Source organism: Suricata suricatta, chromosome 4, assembly GCF_006229205.1.
Source record: "Suricata suricatta isolate VVHF042 chromosome 4, meerkat_22Aug2017_6uvM2_HiC, whole genome shotgun sequence".
Classification (NCBI taxonomy): Eukaryota; Metazoa; Chordata; class Mammalia; order Carnivora; family Herpestidae; genus Suricata; species Suricata suricatta.
In genome coordinates, this window is record NC_043703.1 from 142937809 (window position 1) to 142960137 (window position 22329).

At 38.2% G+C, this 22329-nt stretch overlaps 1 protein-coding gene and 2 non-coding genes across 3 annotated transcripts in view; all 3 read right to left on the reverse strand.

Moving 5' to 3' along the window:
- Window positions 1-337: 337 nt before the first annotated feature.
- WDR43 (WD repeat domain 43) overlaps window positions 338-22329 on the reverse strand; it is a 41674-nt gene continuing 19682 nt past the window's right edge. The window contains exons 6-18 of the mRNA XM_029938022.1: window positions 19153-19255; window positions 18322-18386; window positions 15681-15852; window positions 14263-14349; window positions 13279-13410; window positions 11708-11839; window positions 7772-7858; window positions 7126-7157; window positions 6156-6219; window positions 3669-3782; window positions 3117-3186; window positions 863-909; window positions 338-759 (exon numbers count right to left, since the gene is read on the reverse strand). Coding sequence (XP_029793882.1) covers window positions 568-759; window positions 863-909; window positions 3117-3186; window positions 3669-3782; window positions 6156-6219; window positions 7126-7157; window positions 7772-7858; window positions 11708-11839; window positions 13279-13410; window positions 14263-14349; window positions 15681-15852; window positions 18322-18386; window positions 19153-19255 — 1297 coding nt within the window. The 3' untranslated portion in view covers window positions 338-567. The remainder of the gene's footprint in view (window positions 760-862; window positions 910-3116; window positions 3187-3668; window positions 3783-6155; window positions 6220-7125; window positions 7158-7771; window positions 7859-11707; window positions 11840-13278; window positions 13411-14262; window positions 14350-15680; window positions 15853-18321; window positions 18387-19152; window positions 19256-22329) is intronic.
- On the reverse strand, window positions 12912-12987 carry LOC115290973. Its single transcript, XR_003908340.1, has one exon. It is a non-coding gene; the product is annotated as a small nucleolar RNA SNORD53/SNORD92 (small nucleolar RNA).
- LOC115290972 lies at window positions 13734-13813 on the reverse strand. The gene has a single exon (XR_003908339.1). It is a non-coding gene; the product is annotated as a small nucleolar RNA SNORD53/SNORD92 (small nucleolar RNA).

Sequence of the window (22329 nt, forward strand, 5' to 3'; positions counted from 1 at the left end):
ATCAGATCACCGCCATTCATAGACAAGCTAGGGAAACTGGTATTTAATTTTTAAAATCACAACCGTTTTACTATGTATCTTATCCCTTCATATTTTATGAAAATGTACCAAATTAAAAATTGTTTTCGCTAGTGCTGCTTCGTGTCTGGACTGGACTAGAGATACTGACCTGAGAGAGAGCCGACTCCGTCACGGAAGTCCGGTCCTTGAAACCCGACACGGGAGGGGTCTCCTCCTTCACTCCTGTCAGTTCTTGGCATAGCCAACCATACTAGGACATTATATTATAAAAATATACCATATATTGGACACTCATGTCAGTACATTGCAGAAAATGTGTCTATTTACTGTGTAAAGTTTATTAACATTTGAATGAAACACTCTTATTTACACAGTTAAGTCTGGGGTGCTCAGGACAGCAAGACGGCGTGGGAACCACCAGGAGGAATTTGGAGACGTGCAGCGGCCCCTGGCGTCTGTCCCAGAGCCAGCCCTCCCAGGAGAACTCGGCAGCCCTGGGCAAGGGGAGCCAGAGGCTACAGTGTTCCACTGGCTGTTTGTCCATCTTCATTCTTCTTCACTTTCATTTTCAGGATCTAAATCAGAATCTCCATTTAATTCCTTCTCACTTGCCACATCTCTGTCCTCACCATTTTCCTCGTCTTTTTCTTCAGTATCTTCCTCTTCCTCTTCATTCTCTTCATCAACATCCTCATCTTTTTCACTTTCTTTATCTTCATCATCTTCATCCCAGTTATCCTGGTAGAAATACATGAAGTGAGGAAAGTGGCATTAAGTCCTCACTCTTACAGAGCACACAGATATAAAAGCAGATTTACGTAACAGGAAACAAATCACTCACATCAGAGTCCTTCTCTATTTCATCATCTGACTCCTCTTCAGAAGACTCTGCAAGGGGGAGAAAACCCAGCTTTAAGTTTGTAATCAATAAGCAGAGGGCAAGGCGCTAAAAACTAAATAGAAACAGATTCCTGAATTTACTTTTAGAAATATATTCAGCTATCATCACCTAAGAAGTAACATTAAGTTAGTATTCTTATTTGTGTAAAAGTACATTTATAGTTTTATTCCACCAAGTTCTCACTGAATAAGTACCAAAATCTTATGAAAATCCATCCTTAAAAACTTAAGCCAAGGATGTGGAAAAAAGAGAACCCTCATGCACTATTGATAGAAATGTAAATTGGTGCAGGCATTACTGAAAACAGGATGGAGGCTCTCCAAGAAATTAAAAACAAAACTACCAGATGACCCATCAATTCTGCTGCTGGGTAGACGTCAAAGGAAACAAAATCAGGATCTCAAAGAGATACCTGCACCCCCATGTTCACTGCAGCATTATTTGCAACAGCCAAGAACTAGAAACAACCTAAGAGTCCACTGATGGACTGGATGGATGGTTAAAGAAAATGTCGTACATTCAGCCACTGAATTCAGGTATTAAGTACCTTTCAGCTATTTAGAAAAGAAAATCATCCCATTTATGACAACATGGATGGACCCTGAGGGCACAGTGCTAGGTGCAGTAAATCTGATGGAAAAAGATACATACTATATGGTCTCACTTCTGTGTACAATCTAAACACCACTAAACTTACAGATACAGAGAAGAGACTGGTGGTTGCCAGACGTGGGGAATGGAGAGTGGGGGAAATTAGTAAAAATCAAAAGGTACAAACTTCGAGTTATAAAGTAAGGAAGTGCTATGGATATAATATACAGCATGGTGACCAGTATGGGATACCATATGGGATATTTGAAAGCTGCTCAAAGAGTAAAAATGCAATAATGTGTGGTGACAAATGTTAATTAAACACATTATGGTGATCATTTGGTAATATATACATATATTAAATCATTGTGTTGCACACCTAAAAAAATACAATGTCACAGGTAAATTATATCTCAAGAAGACTTGGGAAAATGCACATAAAGTCTAATTAATTCACATATGCTTTTATGTCCTTCAGTTATGTTTTGTAATGTTCTCTATAAAGGTTTCATTTTTTAAGATATATTTCTAGGTACTTCATAGTTTTGATTGCTGCTGTGAAGGAGATCTTTTTCCCAATATATTTTCTAAGACATACGTTAGTAGACCTACAAAACATTACTGAGACATAATAATGCTACTGATTCCAATTCCTTTCTGCTGATCTTGGTATCCAGTAAACTTGCTAACTTCCTTATCTCATTCGTGATGGTATAACTGTAGATTCTGCCGTATTTTCTTAGTTGTGATGGGTAACAACTGCCACGTCCAATGTTCTAGAATTCACTTCTTTCATACAGTACTAGGCAGAATATCCAGAAGTAATAAAAAGTACATTATTGTCTAGTTCCTGACTTTATGGGAATGCTTCTCAACTCTCTTGATATAGATTAAGGGAATTCCTTTAAATTTGTAGGTTGCCTAGATTATCAATAGTGACATAAAAACTAAATTTTATGGAATTATTTTTCTAGATCTGTTCATCTATAGTGTTCTATTAATCGGTTAATCCTTGATGCTAAATTGTCTTACAATCTTTAAATAAATTCTACTTGGTAATGACATTATTTTAATTAAGCACTTCTAAAATCAATTGGCCACTCAGGATAATTGAAGATGGTCTAAAATGTTTTTCTTAAGTATCCTTATCTGGTTTTGATGACAAAACTGTTTAGATATAACAAAAATGACTTGTTCCTTCAAAGACTGATTTAAGTTACCCATAAAAACTGCCTGGCATCTTTGAGCAAAGGTTTTGATTAAATCAATTTTAGGGCCGTCGGCTTATTCAAGGTTTCTAGTTTTATTTTAGAGTCAATTTGGTCATTAATGTTTCCTAAGAAATTACCTATTATCATCTAGGGTCATAATGTGCTGGCCTAGTTTGTTCACAATGTTCTCCTACTTCTGTTCATTTCTTCCATACCTAATGCCCTTTTTTGTTACTCTATTTATGCTTTCTCTTATCTGATTGTATTTTGCCACAGAAGGTGTGCCAAGCATGATCTTATTCACATTCATGTTCTTCAAAAGAAGGTAACAGAATTCAATGTTAAAAGACAAATGTTCCAATTATAAACTCCCCACCGCCCCCAAACTTTACCTTCCTCATATACCAATTTTGCCTTTTGCTCAGGACAAGTCATTCCCTTTGATTTCTCTGAAGCTGTGACCTGAAAAACAGTAGTTTTATTACAAAACAGAGTACAAGGTTATTTCAAATACTGCAACCCCCACCACGCTCCACCTTTCTCACAGTAAGCTTGCCCTCTACCACTACGATGGAAGACCTTAATATGATACAAACACAGAGCAAAAAGCAAATGTGCCAAATATGGTAAAGAATTACACTGTAAAAGTTGAAAAACCCTATAAGGTGATCCGAATTTCTTCGTGTCTGGAACTTGTTCATAGCACCACAACTGCCCTATCCACATCAACAGCTGAAATAGAATGGTGAGAACCTCTCCGGAAAAGCTGAAAAACAGCACAACTAGGTTTACTTATGATCAAATATATATCATTTCCAAGTTACTAACATTTATCAATTTCTTGCTGAAACACAGGACTTTCAATGTCCAGGTAAATGATCCTTATTCCTCCCTGTATTCCTATCACATCCAAAGTTTAGCACAGAACAATTTGATTTACTCACTTGGGTGATCAGAAGAATAAGCTTTCCATGAAGGTGGGAGAGTTTCTGGAAAGTTTTTACTCTGCTTTCCATTAACTGGTATAACGTCCCCAGCTGGGGTACCAGATCAGGCAACTATGGAGGGAAAAAGATGACATGACAAAGTGCAGATAACAAATATACAAATCATGCGAGACACACCCAAGTATGCACCCAGCGCACCACAAATATCCACCTGCACATCCAGGGGCCGTGGCTGCCTGGGACACAGCCTAACAACATCTCAGATTTTCTTAGGCCTTCAATGTCCTAACGGCAAAAACCAATGGATTTTTAAAAGGAATGGTACAGGATCAGAAGAAACCACTAGGAAGTTCCTGAAAAAGCTGGAGGAAGATGCTGTTCTTTGTACTGACCATGTGACTTTAGAGGTCAATATAAATGAGACACTGAATATAAAAAAAATTCCCACCAAGTATCTCTGGGCTAAAGAGGGCTTTCCTCTGAAACTTACTCTCTGATGCTATCACATTATCTACCTCTCCCACAAGGCCCCAGCAGGCTGAAGGAAGCTCTTCGTAGCTTCCAGAGACCAGAGACCAGCGGGACAGAGCGGGAGAGAACAAAGCTGACCATGATCATATTTCACACTTACTCCCTATTAATGAATCCTATGAACCATGCTTAAGGAATTAAATCAAATTAAAGCAAGGAATCTGTCCCTCCATAGGGATAAAAAAAAAAAAAATGGACCCCACTCTGCCCTTTAATTAGCCTTTACTTGTTCTACTATCACTGACAATTTAGCATAATAAGAGTGTTCTATTCAAATGTTAAATGCTAAATGGCAAACAGACAACAAAAGAATAAAACAGTTTAACGTGATCATATTCCAATTACCTTCATCTCTTATTTGTCCCTATTCAGACGGTTAAGTTCCAGGAACATGGGTATCAGAGTATCTTGTCCATTACTTAAGCCCCATGCCTAGCACAGTCCCTCAGTTTAGAGAAGGTAAAGATACTGATACGAAAGGAGGAAAGGAAGGAAAGGAAAGGGAAAGCACTGTTTTCTGTGGCGAGAGAACTTTCGGCAGTCAAGTCTTCTCTATACCACACTTCTGTGGTCTGGTCTGTTTTGTCATGACCGTGAACATGATACAACTACTACTCCAGCACTTCAACCTCAGGAACTGATTCCAGAAGGAATTTCACTACAAGGCCTCCTAGGGCTCTTTTCACTTCTAAACAAGTAAATGAGGTCACAAAATAAGTGCTGCCCACTTAACCAGCCAGAGTCCCAAGCCCTGATGCTTGGGGGAGTCTGTCCCCACCCATCAGACACTAATCAGCCGCTCCACTCACCACTGCCCTCACTGCCCTCCCAAGATTCTGCAAGCAGGAAACCCAACAGCATGCCCTCCCTCCCTCCCCGTTCTAACATCCTGGCGGATTCTCCGCAGACACAATGAACAAAACTGCTGGTTATTACAAGTGTTTCCCAGATTTCAAACTAATGAATGGAAAAGGAGCCTGAGACAGAACAAGGGACAAGGTACCAGGCAGAGTCGGATGGAACTGTGTTAAGGAAGAACAGGGGGGCCTGGGTGGTTTAGTCATTAAGCGCCCAACTTTGGCTCAGGTCATGGTGCCACAGCTCATGAGTTCGAGCCTCGTGTTGGGCTTTGCACTGACAGCTTAGAGCCTGGGCACTGCTTCAGATTCTCTCTCTCTGCCCCTCCCCCACTCACGCACACTCTCTCTCCCACAAAAATAAACATTAAAAAAATGTTTAAAAAAAGAAGAGTAAAATTAAGAATTTTCTTCAACTACCCACTATAACCTTTTAAGAAAATCTATTAAATGGTGCGAAATAATAAAATTAAAGAAAACAGTAAATTGGATAATTTTATTTCTTAAAATATATCTGATCTGATGATGTGGCAAAGAGCCCAATTCATATTAAGACATAAAATTGTTTTTTTTCTGGTGTTGCTTTAGGTTTTACGTTCCCTCCCTCCTATTAGCACGGATAATCAAGAGCTTATAGCAGCCCCACAAAATGACATGTGTTATTTAATTTCATTTTTACCACAAGCTATCTGTTACTGTCCTGGGACAAGGCAGGACATGGATACATACAATGAGACTGTGCGTATGTACGAGACACACAGAGAGAGACATACAATACAAAAATAATTTTTGCAAAACAGGTTATATACATAGAAAAACATCTAAAGGCTAATAAGTCAGTATGTTACTTTTTTCCTTTCTGTATTTTTTCAAAGTTCTCTACAGATTATATATTACTTTTAAAATCCAGGGCAAAAAAAAAAAAGAGGCCAATTTACAAAAGGCAACAACAGTGACATTAGTACACTGCACGCCTGCGGGAAAATCAGAATCTGTAAAAGCAAAACTGATGGCTGAAGGAGAGCTGGAGAGAGGATGGTTCCATTATGGCTCAGTTTATCATCTTTATCAAAGCAAACTATAGCTGAAGACTTACTGTGGATAGGTACGATGCGTGGACCGTTAACACACATTTTAGCCACTGAACCATTAAAAGAGCACTGAAAAAAAAGAAAAAGAAAACCCAAGTAAACAAGTATTCACAAATTCAAAATTAAATACAACTGAGTTGTAGTACTAGAAGAACTCAGGCCAAGGGAAGATCCATAAACTGTGCCCTGTGAAAACGACACTACTGAACAATCCACTGACCGTGACGGTCTTCTCGTCCCTTCCCGAGTCTATCAGAGATCTGTGAGACATACTCATTATCTCTTGGGAGGAGAGGGAGTTACGTGAGCTGGAAGAGGACAAAACTCCCTTCCCTCCAAAACAATTCAAGAATAAAGCCCATGCTTTACTTTATAATTAACTGACAGTAACTACAGGCTCAGTAAACTGGGCTCAACTGGCTTTGCATTTTACCCCCAACATCTACTCACCATCAGGTACAAACAGCAGAAGATTTCCATGCCACATTAACAGACAAATATAGACCCCAAAAAATATGTAAGCTAGGCCTAATCAATGAATTATTTGGCTTTTCTTTGTAGTTCAGACACTACTGGAGTCTATGAGGGGGGAAAAAACTTAGAAAGACCCACAAAATTCAGTCATATAAAATACTTCCGTATAAGGTCTTAGGTTGGGAGAATTCTACATACAAATGGCAATTTTATATATAATTAGAATGAAATCTTACATAAGACTAATTCATTAAACGATCTGATAATAAAACTTCAAAAACCAAACAAGAGTTTTCTAAAAGAAAGGAGAAAACTATATATACTAAAATCTTAAGGCTAAGAACCCTTCGAGAGCAGTGTCTGGCCCTTAAAGCGTCTTCCTACTTAGGCCCTGGGGCTGCCCACTATGTAATTTCATGCTGCTGGAAATTGCTGTTTTTAACAATCACCTTTAAAATGTTTATAAAATCAATGCAATTTAAGTTGTCTAAGTTATCTTACCTATTGGGATGTCCCTGCAATCTTTTTGTAAGCTGAGGGGAAGAAAAACAGTATTAGCAACAGCACTTCAGAGGCAGCAAATCTGCACCAACTCCCACAATACAGAATATCCAGAAGAACAAAGAAAATATAGAAAAGACTATTAAAAATCACTATCCCTAAATTTCCTAATTCCTCCATGTTCCACAAATATCATCTAGGAATACATTCCCACAGTAAGAGTAATGACCTTATAAAAATCTAGGCTAGGATTTATATGAATGAATGTTCAGAACAGGCGACTCCAGGGAGAGAAAATTGGTGGTTGCCAGAAACTTAGGGTAAGAGAATGAAGAGTGGCTAACTGGCATAGGACTTGTGTGTGTGTGTGTGTGTGTGTGTGTGTGTGTGTGTGTACTACACAATCTGTGAATATATTAAAAAAAACACTGAAGTGTACGCATCATAGGAGGGAATTTTATGGCGTGAATTATATCTCAATAAAAAATACATAGAAAAAAATGGATTAGGTAAATCTTGTTTAAGTAGATCTATCATCTACTCTAAATACTCTGCTTCCTTCTATATTGCAAACCCATTTCTCTAAACAGATTCTCTCTTTAATTCATAGTGTAAGGACCTTAGAATGAAAAGAACACTCGGTTACCTCTTGCAACAGTGGAATAACAGCATGCAGGGGCATCCTTAGCACAGTCCTCTTAATTAGGTTTAAATTCCTAGTTTGAAGTACTTTCTGTGGGAAAATAAAAGAAATATAAAGATCAGCATATTGAGAAGCTAAGGACACTAAGGAAAATCAGTAAAAATGATTTTAAAAACCAAACAATACACTTCCAACTGAATTTTAGTGAATGAAGGTTGCTGGAGGGACTGGTTGGAAAATGTTGTGTTAATGCCTATGGCTATCGGGCAAGCACAATCTTCAGGGATCAGGACATTTGATACACTGATTTCTTCTCTACAAATTCTAAACTTTATGAACAAATTTTTATATATACAAAACACCTCTATACATTTAAATATAGATCATGCCACTTTAGAGAAGTTGTCGAATCGTCATTATATAAAATCAGAATTATATCCACAGAAGAGTGAGCAAAACATACTAAAATCACACTTAGAAAGCAACAGAACTTTTAAAATCGTCAACTTTTGGTTAAGATTTTTTAAGCCAATCAAAAGATAGGTTTCTTCTAGTTTCTGGTTATTAAAAAATAAAGCTGCTATGACCATTCATCTGCAAGTCTTCATATGAAGATATTTTTGATTCTCCAAGTAAATACCTAGCAGTAGAATGACTGGGTCTTCTTACGGTAAATGAATCCTTAAATTTTAAGAAGTCACCAAATTCTTTTGTGAAGTATCTGTTCACACATTTACCAATGGTTTTTTGGCTTGAGTCTCATTATTCAGGTGTCTATACGTATATTCTAGGTATGAATCCTCTGACAGAGGAGTTGCAAACATTCTTCCCCAGCCTGCAGCCTGCCTCCCCACACTCTCTGACAGTGTCATTTTAAGAGCAAAAGATTTCAACTTTCATGGAGTCCAAATGACCATTTTTTTCCTGTGGTGCATTAATGCTTGTTGAGATACCATCTAAAAAGACTTTCTCCATAAACATTTGTGTAGATTTTATTTATCCTGTTTTCTTCGAGAAGTTCTGCAGGTATTGGTTTTACATTTATCTATTTTGTGTCAAATTTTTCCCATATGGATATTTGGTTGGTTCAGGAGTAATTGTTAGAAAGAGTTTACTTTCTCAATTAACTCAACTTAGTACCTTTATTGAAAATCAACTGTGTGGTCTTTTTCTGGACTCTATTATGGTTCCTTCATTTATTTCACTGATACCAAACTATCTTCATTATTACAGCTTAATCCTGAAATCAAGTAGGCTAAGTCCTCCAATTTTACTTGGAGATGTTGCTGAAATTTAATTGGGAATGTACTGAAAACACAGATAAATATGGAAGAAATTCCTCATTATAATAATATGAAATCTTTCAACCCACAGATGTGATTGAGATATCTATATATTTAGATCTTTGTTAATTTCTCTCAATTTTTTAATTTTCAATATAGAGGAAGAATCATCTTTAATACATTTATCTTAATCTTTTGGTACAAATATAGATGGCAGTCTCAAAAATTACGTAAATAAATTTTTTAAAATCTTAAAATCTCTATCTTCTGTGGGTGCCAATAACTTGGCTTCTCTTTTCTTCTCATAAGCTGTAGACTTTTTCTTTTGAGTCAAAATTTCACCTTCCTAAAGCCACAAATTTAATGTCAAGTTTTCTATGGTAGGGAGACACAGGATCCAAAGCAGGCTCCCGGCTCTAAGCTGAGGGTGAACTCACAAACCGTGAGATCATGACCTGAGCCAAAGCTGGCATTTAACCAATTGAGCCACCCAAATGCCCCTCCTTGGTAGGGATTCTTAACCTCATTTTTAGTCACATGGTACAACCCTGCCATTACTCATTCTCTTTCATTCTTAAAGTCCTCCTACTATATTTCATGTATCTCATAAGGTCACTTCTGGGAATGGGCAAGATTATTTTTAGGAGAAAAAAGTATTTTTTTTTTTTTTAACTTGTCTCGCTTTTTATTTTAGAGTGAAGTACAGAAATGTGAATGCATCATCTCCCAGGTAGTATGGGAAGATCTCTACACTTTTTTTTAAGGCTTATTTTAAGCCCACACTACTCATTATAACATTTAAAGGTCTTTCCCAGGACATAATTTTTCAGGATTTTAGTTTCCAATTACTTCTACTTAAGGATTACCATAATAAAAAAGTCTTATGTGTACAATACTTTACAATTTAAGTGCTTCCATAAACATCATTTCATTTATCTCAACAACTCTGTGACACCTAATAAAAGGACACACTGTCACCTTTGAAGTACCAAGATTCTATCCTGTATCTCTAGAAGATTCTAGATCCAACTACCAGTGTACAGAAAAAATGATAGAGGAACATGTTAAATGATACCATTTATTGGATTAAATGACCCAATAAAATGGGAGTTTGTGAGATCTCTATAAGACATAGAACTCAGCTTCTCTAAAAGAAAATTAACTGCAAGGGACAGAAGAGGCATCTATCTACCCAACACCCTGTGGCCTTCATAGGGATCCTGTTCTGAAGAAAGCAAAAATAAAATCTAAAGAAGTTTATGAGACAATCCGGGATATTTGATGGTCTCTGACGGGTATTTGATGATTTTAAGTAATTACTGTTTACTTTTTTAGATTTGATAATGAATTGTGGTCGTTTTTAAAAGGACTTGTTATTGACAGCTGAACAGGGATTTATTTATGGAAAAAATGATGTGTCTGAAAGATATGCTTCACTATAATGTGGGGAAGCATGTGGGCAGATAGATGAAAGCATCAGAGACAGACTGGCTGGTGTTGATCATTTCTGAAACGGAGTAATGTCCACGGCAGTCCACTGTAATAATTTTTAAATGTTTTGAAATGTTTCTTTAAAAAAAGTTGGTAATTGATTTAGTTATACTACTGAGGAAGGTTCCAAAGCACATTCAAGGAGGCAATAATGAAAGATAAGCTACACTGCATTTTAAAAACATTGTCAGTTGTGTTCTACAGCTGATTTTTCACCCAGATATCTATGCCATATTAAACTAGAAGCCACTTTCCAAATTACATAAGCTTACAAACTATTTTACAAGTAATTTTAGGTTTTAGGATGTGGTTTCCCCTCTAATTATTGCAACGTCACCTTAAACACAAATATAAGATGTTCCCATTTAGATTAAAATATAAATCCCAAAGATGCTCTTCACAAGCTACACAGTAAAAGGCGTATCAATACTCAGTGGCACCATAATGTTTCTGAGTCACTAAGAACAAATGTACCTAAGAAAATGTAAACTGCTGTTACCTAGTTAGGCAGTGCTGAAATCCAATTTTTACATTTAAATTTTCTGTACAGACCACTGCTACATTCTGGAATTTAAGAGGACCTAATTAAGTCACTTCATACAAGCAGTCACCAACTTACAAGCACACAAATAGTAAATGCCTCCCTTATATAAATTTCCAGTACTTTTACCTCTAAATACTTCACAAGATAACCCCCAACCCTCTTGAATTGTTCCCCCAAACCTCCTACCCATTGCCAAGGTTCCACCTCACTGCCCCCTTCTCACGGCCAGGGGGAAATAAGTTTCTGGAATCCAGAGTAAAAACTCAGGAACGCATTTTCCTACAGAAAAAAATATAAATTGTGATCTAGAATGCTGAGTATTATAATTCAGCTATACTATGTTTATAAAGGCTTTTGTGAACTAAAGCCTAAGACCTAGTAACAATTCAGAACAATATTTCTATGAGAAAATGCATTCCAGGTTCAAAATGATTTCATACAATGCCTTTGTAGGTTGGTGACTGTCTGTATAGTGCCACCAGGTGATACGTATTTGACTAAATACACAAAGTATTAAATTCAAAACAACTTTATCACATGACTATTCAGTCTGTGCTACGTCAATCACTTTCTAAGAAAAATTAAGTCTAAATTCATTTTAAAAACTGCTATAATACTTACGTTTAGCATTTCGAAATCATTACTTTCTAAACCCTGTGTGAGAAGAACTGGAAAGCTATTTGTCTGTGGAAGGTCATCCTTTTCTTTCTTTGTATCTATATCCAGTGCTCCCAGGCGCTCTTCAATGCTAATCTGCAGAACAGAAATGACCTATTAATGTTAATCTAGACAAGGCCTAAGGTAGTTTGAATTATTTTGTTCCTATGTCTCAAAAAAACAAAAGCACTGACTGGTTCACACTGAAAAACACAAATGGGCTCTTACTAATTCCAACAGAATCTTACACCATAAAGCCACTGATAAAGATAAATGTATTATCTGCAACCCACGCTTCCAGATCCTGGTGATCCGGAAGTGCCCAAGAAGTCATGATTTGAAAATGTAATTCATAAAAACATGCCTCTAAAGAAGACTGAAAATATACACAGACCTGGCATCTGATTACTAAACCACAAAAAAAGACCTATTATCAAAGGAACTTTCCCTTCTAGAACTACCCTTGGTCATCAGCCTCAGATCTGTAAAAAAGAAACAAGTAATTACGAAAAGAAAATTAAAACTAAAGACAACTATGTTCCCAAAACAATTTTTAAAATGTCTTCTCCTCTTTTTCTTTTTATTAGTTCCAAATGATGATTTATTTTCTAAAAGATGCTCTTCAACTAAGTTTCCCTCATAAAAGAATCTAAAATTTAAAGGTAAATAAACATGATGCAATTTGCTACACAAAAACTCAACTGTAGAAAACCGATCTCTTAAAAACTCAATCAAAATACAGATGTTCTAGGACTACCATGGCAAACAGATACGCTCTGGCAAAGCTTCCTACTTAGGTTATCTTAACATAAAAAACAAAAAAGGCAGGAGGAAATTAAAGAATTGGATCTAGGCCAAACTAAAGAAAGTTGGCACGTTATTTTTTAAACACAGATACCATGTTCCTAAGGAATAATTTTTATGAACAGCTACTTAGCCCCAATGTCCTATAAGACATTCAAAATCAGGTAAAAAAAGGTAATGATCTTTCTCTAGTGATAAAATAGTTAAAATTCTGTATCACTTAGGGGGACTCATAAGGAAGAGAGACAAGTACAGTAACCACAGGAAGGTCTAGGGAGCTAAGAAAAAATGAAGTTTATAAGCACTTGAAGAGGTTATAGCGATGACCACTTTTAAAGGCCAACACTCACTAAACTCGCCAGGACCGCTCAGACAGCCAAGAGAAAAGGCATCACTGGAACTCAGCAACATGCGAAACCCAATGGAAATCATCATAGCACGTCCTGGTTTAAGGTACTGTGACAGTGATGTGACCCAGCCGACTGCTGGCAATGGCCCAAACAGCACCCTCTTTAGTTAGTACGAGTCTGTCTTCTCCGCTAACAGCGGCCAAGTAGGAGGCTCAGCTTACAGCCTGGAATCTCGGAACCTGTGCTGCTGGGGATGAGCGGGAACCGGCGGCTTTCTCAGTCAAGCTGCAGAAGTTTCAAGTTTGGCTCTTCCCAATAGATTTGTTGGTCTCGCGAGTAATCTTACACTTCAAACTCAGAAATGGTCAGTGATTCGATTACCTCATTCTCCCCTAATTTCCTCTTGCTCTCTCCTTCCTCGGTTTGTGGAGGAGCAGGCTTGATCGCCGCATGATGACCAGGCACCCCAGGTACCAGAACTTTTGCTTCACAATTCATCACTGGTGTTCTCACCTGTTAAGAAGGAATAGCCGGCAGGTGACAAAGGGAATTATGCTTTAGTCCTTGTAAGATTTGGCCCCAATGAGAAAACTAACAGCTTTTAAACGGTTTTTCTACTGGAAAATCTTAATATAACCAATATAATATAGTAAGAATTACAGATAAATTTTAATTGAATATTAGCTAAATTTCTAAATTATAATTTCAAAGTTTATAGTTTTAAAGTTTTCAATAGCACACAAATAAAAACCAGGAAAAACATTTACAGATTACTTAAAGACATCAGTGAAGTTGTACATTTTAGGACCACCTCCAGTAATCCAGCTTTGCCAGAAATGCTCAGACAGCCAAGAGAAAGGTGTCATCTCTGAAACTCAGCCAGAAGCGAAACCATATGTGGATGTCATCATAGCAGGTCTTGGCTTTTCGTTTCTCATTAAACTGCCAAACATGCATCTACGTGCCATGTTATATTCAAATAAAAGCATCACGATGATAACCTTAAGGTAACCTTATGGTATTTCATTCCAGACCCATCATTTTGGGCTTTTATGACCTTAAATATAGGATTTGCCCTTTAAACGCTGAAATCAGCAAACTAAGTTATTGATAAATGTGATATTTATTTAATGATCAGACATGGGGTGAAGGACTAACTCCTGAAGGTCTTTAACTTTTAGTTGTCTATTCACTCAATCAACAAACCAAAAGCACAGGAAGAAGTTGTACAATCTTGTTACCTAAAACAATCCCACAGATTTGTTAAGATCATAAGGAGGATATTAAAGTCTCTAAACATATTATATATTAATTCAATTCATCCAAATCTCTCTTTTCTCAACTTCTAATATGAAATGCACTCACCTTTGTTATAGCCGTCTCTACTTTGGGGGCCCAGCAGTTTGAAATGTCTCTTACTAAACACATGTGAGGTTCTTTGGAACTTAAAGCCTGAGAATACAATGGGGGGGGGGGGAGATGAAAGGGGAGAAATGTCAAACAAAGCAACTGGAAATAACAATAACATGAAAAGCCAATGTCTATTTGTGCATTTTCATAAAAATGCAAAAACATATAGAAAGCGTCCCCACAAAACTGAGCCAGCCATTCAGACTAATCAACACTCAGACTGATGGCAGCAGAGAAAAGTGGGTCCACTGTGAAGACACGAAGCATAATGTGTACTTGCTTCAGTTATGAACTGCTCTCATTTTTCACATGTACAGTTTTAAAAGGTCAACAGGTTCTTAAACGATAACAGACTTTTAAACATCCAGTTCGTCGCCCTTGTAAAGAATACTCTGGGCTATTTAGGGTCCCCCCACTATACTTTCCACCAGCAAGTCAAAGACAGCACTGCTGATGAACAAACTGCTCTAAGGGGGACCCCTCCCCCTGATGTGCCATTACAAGAGGGACAATCAGATGCAGCACAGTACACGTTACCCACAGGCTTTCGGGTTTTATGTAATTCTCTGTGCCCACATAATTAATCAGCATCAGAAAGGGCACAAAACAGGAAACAATGGCTGCATCTGCAAAGGACGGTTAGGGGGTCTAGTTACAGCAAGGAGAGTTATTAGGTTTATAGCTTAACACTTCTCCTTTTTTTTATTAATCCATATCCATGTGTTAAATTCTTTAAAAGTAAGCTGGCACTCATCATCCCGCCAGAGGGCCTTACTGCATAAGGTACAAATGCAAGATGAAATCGTCTATTAGACACCCTCATAACTCACCAAAAGTCTCCAAAGAAACCTTCAAAAAAGTTAAGGAATTGCACCACCCATTACATTTCCACTTAGAAAACTCAATGAGTACTGTTACTAAGGGCTCTTTTATTAAGATTTATCTTCTGAGTGACTGGGTAAAATTCATTCATACTGTACTGACCAAAATGTTAGTCATTGGGCATGTGGGGCTACTGAGCACATGAAATGTGGCTCCTCCAATCTGAGGTGTGCTCATAAGTGAAAATCTGTACCAGACGCATATTTTCAAAGACACAATACCAAGTAAAGGAAGAAGGGCAATAATATAGCTCAATTTTTCATGCTAAGGATTAAAATATTTTGGATATGCTAAGTTAAGTAAAAATTATATACATATATAAATTACCCAGTAAAAGGTAGTTACGGGAAATATATTTCCAGTTACAGGAAAATACACGACTTCTTTTTAAATATTCAAATAAGCAGACCAATGACCCTACTCCAAAATCATTTTTTCTTCATGTCCATGTTAACACTGCATTACTTTACATCAGAGTAGTATCTACATACCACTCGCTCAATGGTGGGCTGAAACCAACTGCCATATACAAGCAACAATGACATTTTGTCTGAGCAAAACCCAGCTGCTAGAATAGGAATGGGTTTTGGTGTTGATTTCTTGCCTTTCCCAGGTGTCACTATCTGAATTGTGCAATTTGAAGTCAAAGGCTTTTTGCAGTATCTAGAAATGGAAAAAAAAATTAGATTAGAAAATTTGAAACAATGTCTCATATGAATGCTTTGAAGCTGGCATCATGTCAAGAAATTAACCTTCCTGTGGCCTCCACACTATCACCAGAGCCACCAGGGTCCCCACAGCACTGGTGTTGCCGTCAAGACTTCATCTAGCAAGACCTCGCCACATCTGCCTGGACACCCCTGTGCCCTTCCCCCACAGTGGCAAGGCCCCCATGGGGCCCCAAGCCCCCAGCTGCTCTCTCACTGCCTTGAGCTTCGGCCCTAGAGGACTCTGTACATGTCCTGTTCCAATCAGCCCCATCTCCAACTGTTTCCAAGCCCCAAAAGCCTCGCCATGACCTCCGCAAGGCAGTTCCAGGAACAAGATTATCAGCAAAATCTAATCAACAAAATTCCATCATGGATTTCTCCTCCCAGGGCCTTCTTCACCGTCTTGCTTTACACTGCCTCATCAGGGCAGATCTCAAGTTGTAGTTGTTTGCTCTCCGTAGCCTTTGTGTCAGAAGCCTTGAACATGATTTAAGTGTGTTCCTTGTTCTTCACGAACATTTCAAGATGGGCAGTTTGTCCTTTTTTCCCTTCTAAAACCTTGGAAAATGTTGTTACCAGATGCCAGCTACTTCCCTCTCCTGCTATCATCCAATGATTTCTGGGTCACTCCCCCATATTTCTTAAAGATTCTAGTGGCTGTCATTCTGTCTAACGCCACTCCCGAGGAATCCCTCTCTTAGCGGTCTGGTATTCACCATGCAGGTTGATGCTGCTTGTGACACACCATCCTCCCGGCTGTTCCCTCTCACTCTGACAGCCCTGCGCTTCACCGTGTCTCAGCCTCTCACTCCTCACACCGCAGACATCTTATTCCCACTAAGTGCAGTGCACCATCCTTCCAGCTCACGCCTCCTAGTTATCCTGACTCCACAACCATCCCCACCCAGGACTTCTGGCCTTCTACCCCTCTACAGTCTATTCTCAACACATCTGACAGAAGGACTCAAAGCTTAATGTCTTAACATTTGACGCTTGATGAGGACAAACCTCATCAATCTTCTGCATAAAAGCAACGGTTTACTATTGCCCAAGAAGAGGTGCCCAAGTCCTCATGGCAGCCCATCATCTCTGGGCCCTTAGTTATATATTCCACATATGTGTGTGACTCTGTCAATAAAGGTCTAAAGTGTAATACCTCAAAATGTTAACAGTTACTCTAAGGAGTAGAACTCAATGCAGGAAGAATAAGGCTTCACGATCTAGTATCTATACATCCTAAATGCTTTAAAATGTGTTATGTTTTCATAACAATTTTATATTTAAATAAATTCATATAGTAGGATTGTAAGAAGAATACCAACTGACAAAAAGTTGAAACTATCTTAAAGTTTACATGATTGAGTCTCAGACCATGTTTACAGAGCATGGCAAAGGTTGCGAAGCTTTCTATAAAGAGCAGATAATAAATATTTTCATTTTGGGGGACCACATATGGTAATACTGGATTTGACCCAGAGCTCATAATTTACTGATCCTTGGTCTATGACTATTACACATGCTAACAGCAACTCCCTCTGTCCACTAAAACAATAGCATTGCCATGCTTCATTGATCCACATATGTATGGCAAAGACAACTACTATCAAAGTTAGAAATTAAGGTTTTACCAAGTTCACAAGCAGTTTTCCAACTGAACCCCTTTCTTTTAAAAGGTATCACAGAGGGGCACCTGGGTGGCTCGGTCAGTTAAGCATCCAACTTCAGCTCAGGTCATGATCTCACAGTTCATGGGTTCTAGCCCCGCACTGGGCTCTAGTCTCTATGCAGACAACTCGGAGCCTGCAGCCTGCTTCAGATTCTGTGTCTCCCTCTCTCTCTCTGTCTGTGTCTCCCCTGCTCATTCTCTGTCTCTGTCTCTCAAAAATAAACAAACATTAAAATAAAAAAAACTTTTAATGTATCACTAGAGGGGCGCCCACGTGGCTAAGTTGGTTAAGCATTCAAGTCTTGATTTCAGCTCAGGTCGTGATCTCACAGTTCATGAAATCAAGCCCCATGTCGGGCTCTAAGCTGACATCTCAGAGCCTGCTTGGGATTCTCTTTCTCTCCCCTGTCTCTGCCCCTCTACCTCTCATGCACACATGCATACTCTCTTTCTCTCTCTCAAAATAAATATAAACTTTTGAGAAAACAAACAAAATGTATCATTAGAACTGCCAACATTTACTAAGCATGTATCATACAACTACTACCCACAAATATGGAAGAAATGGTCCAAAACTCCAAAAACTTGAATCCTGACTGGGAATGTATATAGTCATATGGATAAAGAATTAATAATGCTTTCAAAACGATCTAACTGAAAAGTACTATAAGGCAAAGAATAGTGAGCTAGGAGTAAAAAAGAAAAATAAGTCGGGGGGGAGAAACTAAACTTGACTTGAGAAAATTTCTTACTTACCCATTTAATATGTGTTCAAAAAGATGAACTTGAGCATCTTTGCAAACAACAGCTAACTTGACAGGCTAAAAGAAAGATTAAACTGATTAATGGAGAATGCCTTTCATAATATACTTATGAACTTCAACTGTCCTCCCCATCCCTTTAAATAACCAGAGAAAAAGTTAGAACACCAAGGTTGCACAACTGTTGCATTTAAAATTGATTACTGTCATCTAAACAACAACTGGAGTTGGTGTCAAGTGTAAATAAAAGTTTAAGCCAAGAGATAACAAGGAGAATGCAGCCTGGAAGCTATAGGAGCAAGGTCACTACCAAGTGCAAAGTCACTGACAAAAGAAACTGGTAGGCTCCGCATGTCAGAGGATCAGATCCCTGAAAATGGGGGATGCCTGGGCAGCTCAGATGGTTGCGCATCCCACGTCAGCTCAGGTCATGATCTTGTGGTCTGTGGGTTCAAGCCCTGCATCAGGCTCTGCATTCACAGCTCAGAGCGTGGAGCTGCTTCAGATTTTGTGTCTCTCTCTCTGCCCCTCCCCTGCTCATGCTCTGTCTCTCAAAAATAAATAAAAGTTAATAAAAGTTTAAAAAAATCTAAAAAGCAAAACAAAACCAGATCCCTGGAAAATGCCACTGTGCATGGTCCCCATAAATGCACACCATAGTGATTTATTTAATGGTTACTCCAAACATTCTAAGATTCTTGTTTTATTTTGTTCTTTCATCCCTCACGTCCCCTTCTTTCCCAATCATTAAATCATCAAAACACTAACTTTAAAAACAGGATTTGTGAAATCCAAAAACAAAATTCTCAAAAATTGAGCCATTTACCTCTTCTTTATTTTCTGACAACGTCAAGTCAATATAGACAGGTTCATCTGTAACTGTGAAAGACATCACTGCATTCTTTTCTTTGTTTTCTGACCGGACCTGCCTAGATAACAAAACCCGTGATTAGGTACGAAATTTAACAACAAAAAAAGATTAGAGCACCTAAACGGAGCAACAGTATTAGATTCCCAAGAGCTTCTGCATCTTTTGAAAGCTAAATAAAGTGACTACAGATCAAACTTGGACCCATCTGTGTCACTGCCATTTCACACGGTTGAAGGGAAAAGAGAAAGCACTAATGCCCTTATGCAGATTTAAACAATGAATAACATTCTCTGTTCTTTACCACTAATCTACGTGCTTATCTTGATGCCACCCACACCGCTTTGATTACTGTAACTTGACAAATCCAGGAATCAGGCAATGTGCGTCCTCCAACTTTTTTCTGCTTTTTCAATGTTGTTTTGGTTATTCTACAGTCCTTTGCCTTTCTCTTTGAATTTTAAAATCAGATGGTCAATTTCTACAAAAGAATCTGCTGGGATTTTGACTGAGTTTTTACTGAATCTATAGACATATAATCTGAGAATTCACACAATAGCAATACAAACAAAGTAAGAGTTCAGAAATAGACCCATGAGTATATTTAACCCAAACGATCCTCACTATTTGTGGATTCCTTCTTTGAGAATTTGCCTACTTGCTAAAATTTGTCAGCCTCTGAATCAGAATTTGTGGAACTTCCATGGTCTGCAACAGAGCAGTGAAAAATGTTCAGAGCAGTGAAAAATAATGAGTTTCCCACAATGTTAAACAAGGCTATGCTCTGACTTCTTACTTCAGCTCTCACATTACAGAAGTATTATTAGTATAACTTAGTATCATTAGTATTATTTAGAATATCAAAAAGTATTCTTTAATGCCACCTTTTTTTTGCTTTCATGTTGTTGGTTTTTTTTTCGTGATTTCACTGCTTAAAAATGTCCCTGAAGGGGGCACCTGGATGGCTCAGTAGGTTAAGCACAGGACTCTGGCTCAGGTCATGATTTCATGGTGAGTTCAAGCTCTCCATTAGGTTAACACAAGCCCCACACCTCTCTCTCCGCCCGTCTCTGCCCCTCGCTCACTTGCACCCTCTCTAAAAAATAAAAATAAAAATAAAATAAAATAATAAAAAGTGTCCTTAGTGCTAAAGTGCTGTCTCATGTACCTAAGAACAAAAACAGCTGTGATATGCCTTATGGGAAAAAAATATTTGTGTTAGATAAACTCTGATCGGACAGGAACAGGAGCTAATCAACTATATACACCAAGTATTTTTAAACAGAAATACACAAAAAACAAGGCTACATATTGATTAGACGACAAATATGACACCAACAAGGCTTGCAGAAACCTGACCTTCTATTACCCAGAGGACTCATCATGCAGTACCACTAACTCAGTGCTCGGGAAGGCTGTACAATGTAACAACTCCAAATAAGAACCAACTGCATGTGAGTATCAATGTATATGTGCACAGCCAGTTCACTGGAAAGTCTTCAACAAACGGTACTGAGACCAATGGATAGTCCTAAAACAATAACAAAAATTTCCATCCACTCAGAAATGCAAACTGTTACAGTCACTCTGGCAAACAGGAAGTTTCCTCAGAAAGTTAAAAATAGGGGGGTGCCTGGATGGCTCAGTCGGTTGAGCATCCAACTTGGGCTCAGGTCATGATCCCCAATTCGTGAGTGTGAGCCACACACTGGGCTCACTGCTATCAGTGCAGAACCTGCTTCAGATCCCCTGTAACTCTCTCTCTGTTCCACCTCCATTCACACTTTCTCTCCTAAATACACATTTTTAAAAGAAGTTAAAAATAGGGGTGCCTGAGTGGCTCAGTCATTGGCATCAGACTCTTGATTTTGGCCCGGGTATAATCCTGCAGTCCATGGAATCAAGCCCCACATCAGACTCTTCATTGGCAGCACCAAGCATGCTTGGAATTCTCTCCCTGCCCCTCTCTTACTGGTTCGTGCTAAATAAATAAATAAATGAATGTAAAAAACAGAACTGTCCTATAATCCAGTAATAGCACGACTAAGTCTTTATTCAAATACAAAAATATTAATACAAAGGGATACATGCATCTTACTTCTACAAAACCAAATATCTACAACAGCCAAATAATGGAAACAGTCCATTGATAAATGGATAAAGATGTGATGATATACACCACTTACACACACACACACACACACACACACACACACACAATATTACTCAGCCAGAAAAAATGAAATCTTGCCATTTGCAGTGACATCAGTGGAACTCTATAGAAAGTATTATGCTATGTGAAATAAGTCAGTGAAAGACAAATACTATATGAATTCAAACCTACATGGAATTTAAGAAACTAACAGGAAAAAAAGAGGGGCAAACCAAGAAACAGACTCTTGACTACAGAGAACTAATGGTTGGGGGATGATGGAGATTAAGGAGTTATTTGTGATGAGCACTGGCTATTGTATGGCAGTGCTAAATCACTATACTATACACCTGAAATTAGTGTTACACTGTAATGTTAACTGGAATTGAACTAAAATTTTTAAAAATTTGCCATTTAGGGGTGCCTGGGTGGCTCAGTCGGCTGTGCTGAATGCTTGCTCAGAGCCTGGAGCCTGCTTCGGATTCTCTGTCTCCTTCTCTCTCTGCCCCTCCCCTGCTTGTGCTGTGTCTCACTCTGTCTCTCACAAATAAATACATGTAATAAACAAAATTAAGATAACGGTAAAAAAATAAAAAGAAAAGAAAATGTGCAGTTTATTATACATCAATTATACCTCAATAAAGCCATCTTAAAAATCTAAAGGCACAAATTTAAATAAAAGACTGAGTAACCGTGAAAAACATGACTTGCAAACACAATTCAAAATCAGTTTCTTTTTATTAACTAGTGACACTTTTTATACATTCAGCAGTAAACAGGGTGCCTGGGTGGCTCAGTCAGTAAAGCACTCAAATGACTTCAGCTCAGGTCATGATCTCATGGCTTGTGAGTCCTTGTAAGTTCGAGCCCATGTCGGGCTCTGTGCAGCTTCAGATTCTGTGTCTCCCTCTCCCTCTGCCCCTCCCCTGCTCACACACGGGAGCACACTCTCTCCTTCAAAAATAAACATTAAAAAAAAAAAG